General features: G+C 43.4%; 1 protein-coding gene across 1 annotated transcript in view; it reads left to right on the top strand.

The window, feature by feature from the left end:
* The first annotated feature begins 1368 nt into the window (after positions 1–1368).
* The window catches only part of LOC136065220 (uncharacterized), a 9910-nt gene continuing 8270 nt past the window's right edge, over positions 1369–3008 (top strand). Inside the window, exon 1 of the mRNA XM_065768104.1 lies at positions 1369–2977. Coding sequence (XP_065624176.1) covers positions 1369–2977 — 1609 coding nt within the window. The remainder of the gene's footprint in view (positions 2978–3008) is intronic.

The raw sequence follows: 3008 nt of genomic DNA, 5'->3' as shown, positions 1-3008 counted from the left end.
TCTTGTTGGTGTACTTATATTTCTCTGAATATTTCATCTGGGATGTCTTCTTGATTAATCATGAGACATAGTATCCTAAGTATGCATATCATTGAATAGCAAATCATCTGTTTTCTTGAACTTGAAGCTACTTATTTTCATCAATAAACAAAAGATTTAATTGAAAAACAGTCATAAAATAAACAGTGACTAGGGTCATTTCGGTTCAGTGATATGTGTTCCTTTTTTGTGCTACTTGCTCCCTTCATGGAGGATTATCGGACCTGTTAACAAGAAGAAACTGTCACATGTCTAGGAGCTAGGAAGAAAAGTGAAATTGATTCTGCACTCAAGGGTGGTATCTCTAGTTGCCTATATTTGTGATTTTGAACTTTTTCAAAGTGCAAAAAAAATTAATGCACGCCACTGCGAACTTTACAATTGGAATTAATTATTATGTCATGATATACGATATATGTGAAACCATGTCAATATCCGAATCACATGCCTATGCTAATGCAACTTGGTCACAGTGCTTACAAATTACTAAGAACTAGCCTCAAACCCGTGCGATGCACGGGAAAATTATTGAAATGATACACATAATTGTATTTTCTCTAATTTATTCAAAATGAGGCATGTGCCTTAAAAAAATAGAAAAAAAGAAAAGAAAAGAAAGAGATTATTGAAGTAATGAAGTTTGATATAAATTCAAAGAAAAGAAAAGAAAGTGAAGTAATAAAGTTTGACAAAAGTAAGAGCCAATATGCCATAATTTTCATTTTATACAAATTATTACACTGTAATAATTATACATATTAAGCATGCATTACCACTGATGGGACTGACGAAGTTCATGAACTTACTGACGATTCCATCAACACGGACGATTCCATGCCCAGACTAGGTGAGTCAATCACACTCTTTACTGACGAACATATCCGGACCATTCAATGCAGACAAAACGGTTCGAGAGACAACTGTACAATCCGTTGGAAGGTAATAATGGCACACTAAAGGGCCTCAGGCGTTATGAAAAGGAGCATTAAAGACCTTCATAACTACCTAACGGCTAGAGGCCAGGAAAGGGTATATAAGCCTCCCACATTGGGGAAGAAGAGGTAGATACACACAGAAAACTTACCTGAGACATTTTCTTGAATTCTTTCCAATTGCATTGTATTGTTTAAGCATTCTTTTACTAATTTTGGCATCGGAGGCGTCGTGGCAGGCACCACACCGGTGTTCATCTCTAAGGGCTGGAAGATCGTCTCAGTCCATCGAACAAGCATTGACGAGTTTACACTCATCAGTTTGGCGCCGTCTGTGGGGAACTATTCTTCGCGTTCAAACTCGAAATAGCAGTTTCCTACCCTTGTTCATTTCAGGATGGAGTCCAACCAAGATCCCGCAGCCCTAGTTCAACAAGTCCAGGCACTTGCAGCCACGGTAGAAGAGCTGACTAAGCAAAACCATGAGATGAAGCAACGACTTCAGCAGGAGGAAAATCGCTTGAGAGGAAATCAAGAAGGTGAAGGGGAAAGTTGCAGAAGAAGCGACCATCGAGGGCCAAATACCCCCGTCGAGCAAAATTCGGACATTCTTTGGGAAATGAGGAGGGAGATGGACGAACTAAGGAATGCCATCAAAGAAAAAACAGACCGAAGCGTGGATCGAATGGTTTGGGCGACGGATTCACCATTCACAACAGCTGTCCTCGACTGCCCAGTGCCTTCAAAGTTCCGGCTACCTCAGCTCGAGCCCTTTGATGGGCTGAAAGACCCCCAAGATCACCTGAATACTTTCAAAACAACCCTGGGGCTTCAACAGCCCCCAGACGAAATACTGTGTCGTTCATTCCCGACAACACTCAAGGGAGCTGCCCGGGAATGGTTCACGAAATTGCCAAGTTCTTCAATCGACACATTCGAGCAGCTGAGCAATGCTTTCCTGCGACATTTCATTGGAGGGCAACGACCAAAGAGGACCGCGGATCACCTACTCACCATCAGGCAAGGAGAGAAGGAAACATTGAGGTCGTATGTGAAGCGCTTCACCAGGGAGACATTAGAGGTAGACGAGGCTGACGATATGGTACAGTTGACAACTTTCAAAGCAGGATTGAAGTCTAGGGATCTCGTCAGTTCGCTCGCGAAGAACCCCCCAAAGACGATGGCTGAAATGCTCCTTAAAGCACAGAAATACATGAACGCCGAGGACGCGTTAGCTGCTATCAGGGACAAGGAGAGAATGGAGGACAAAGAGAAAAGAGAGGACGACCGTAGAGGACAGAAGCGAGATCGTTCGGATCGTCGAAATAATGACGGGGTCAGAAGGAAAGATGACAAAAGTTCACGGACGGTAAAATTCACTCCTCTTGTTATGCCTATTGACAAAATCCTGACACAGATTCAAGATGAACATTACCTCAAATGGCCGCGGCCATTACACTCGTCCCCTAACGTCCGTGACAGAAGTAAGTATTGTCGATTCCACAAAGATCATGGCCATTACACTGAAGACTGTAGGGATCTCAAAGAACAAATAGAGGAGTTAATACGGAAAGGAAAGTTGCAGAAGTTTATAAAGAAGGGAGAATACAACAAAATCCGAGGTGAAAACAAGGGCCAACATGAGTCCTCGTCAAAAAGCGGGGGTCGTCAGCCCCAACCTCCCCAAAATGTGATCGGGGAAATACAGACGATCTCAGGTGGACCTATCTCAAGGTGTTCGTTCAAATCACTCAAGAAAGCGCACCAACGACAAGTGAATAGCGTCCACATGGAGCCCCCACCAAAGCACAGACGAAGTGATCAAGACATGACCTTTAACGAGAACGATGCTCGGGGAGTGAAACAGCCTCACAATGACCCTTTGGTCGTCATGCTAACTATAGAAGGGTTTAACACGAAAAGGGTCCTCGTGGACAACGGCAGTTCCGCTGACATCATTTACTTTCCTGCATTTCAACAATTGAAACTGGACCCAGGAAGACTGCGTCCATTTGACTCCCCCCTCGTCAGCTTCAG

This window comes from Quercus suber, unplaced genomic scaffold (assembly GCF_002906115.3).
Source record: "Quercus suber isolate HL8 unplaced genomic scaffold, Cork oak 2.0 scaffold_887, whole genome shotgun sequence".
Taxonomy (NCBI): domain Eukaryota; kingdom Viridiplantae; phylum Streptophyta; class Magnoliopsida; order Fagales; family Fagaceae; genus Quercus; species Quercus suber.
This window is presented reverse-complemented; position numbering and strand designations above follow the sequence as displayed.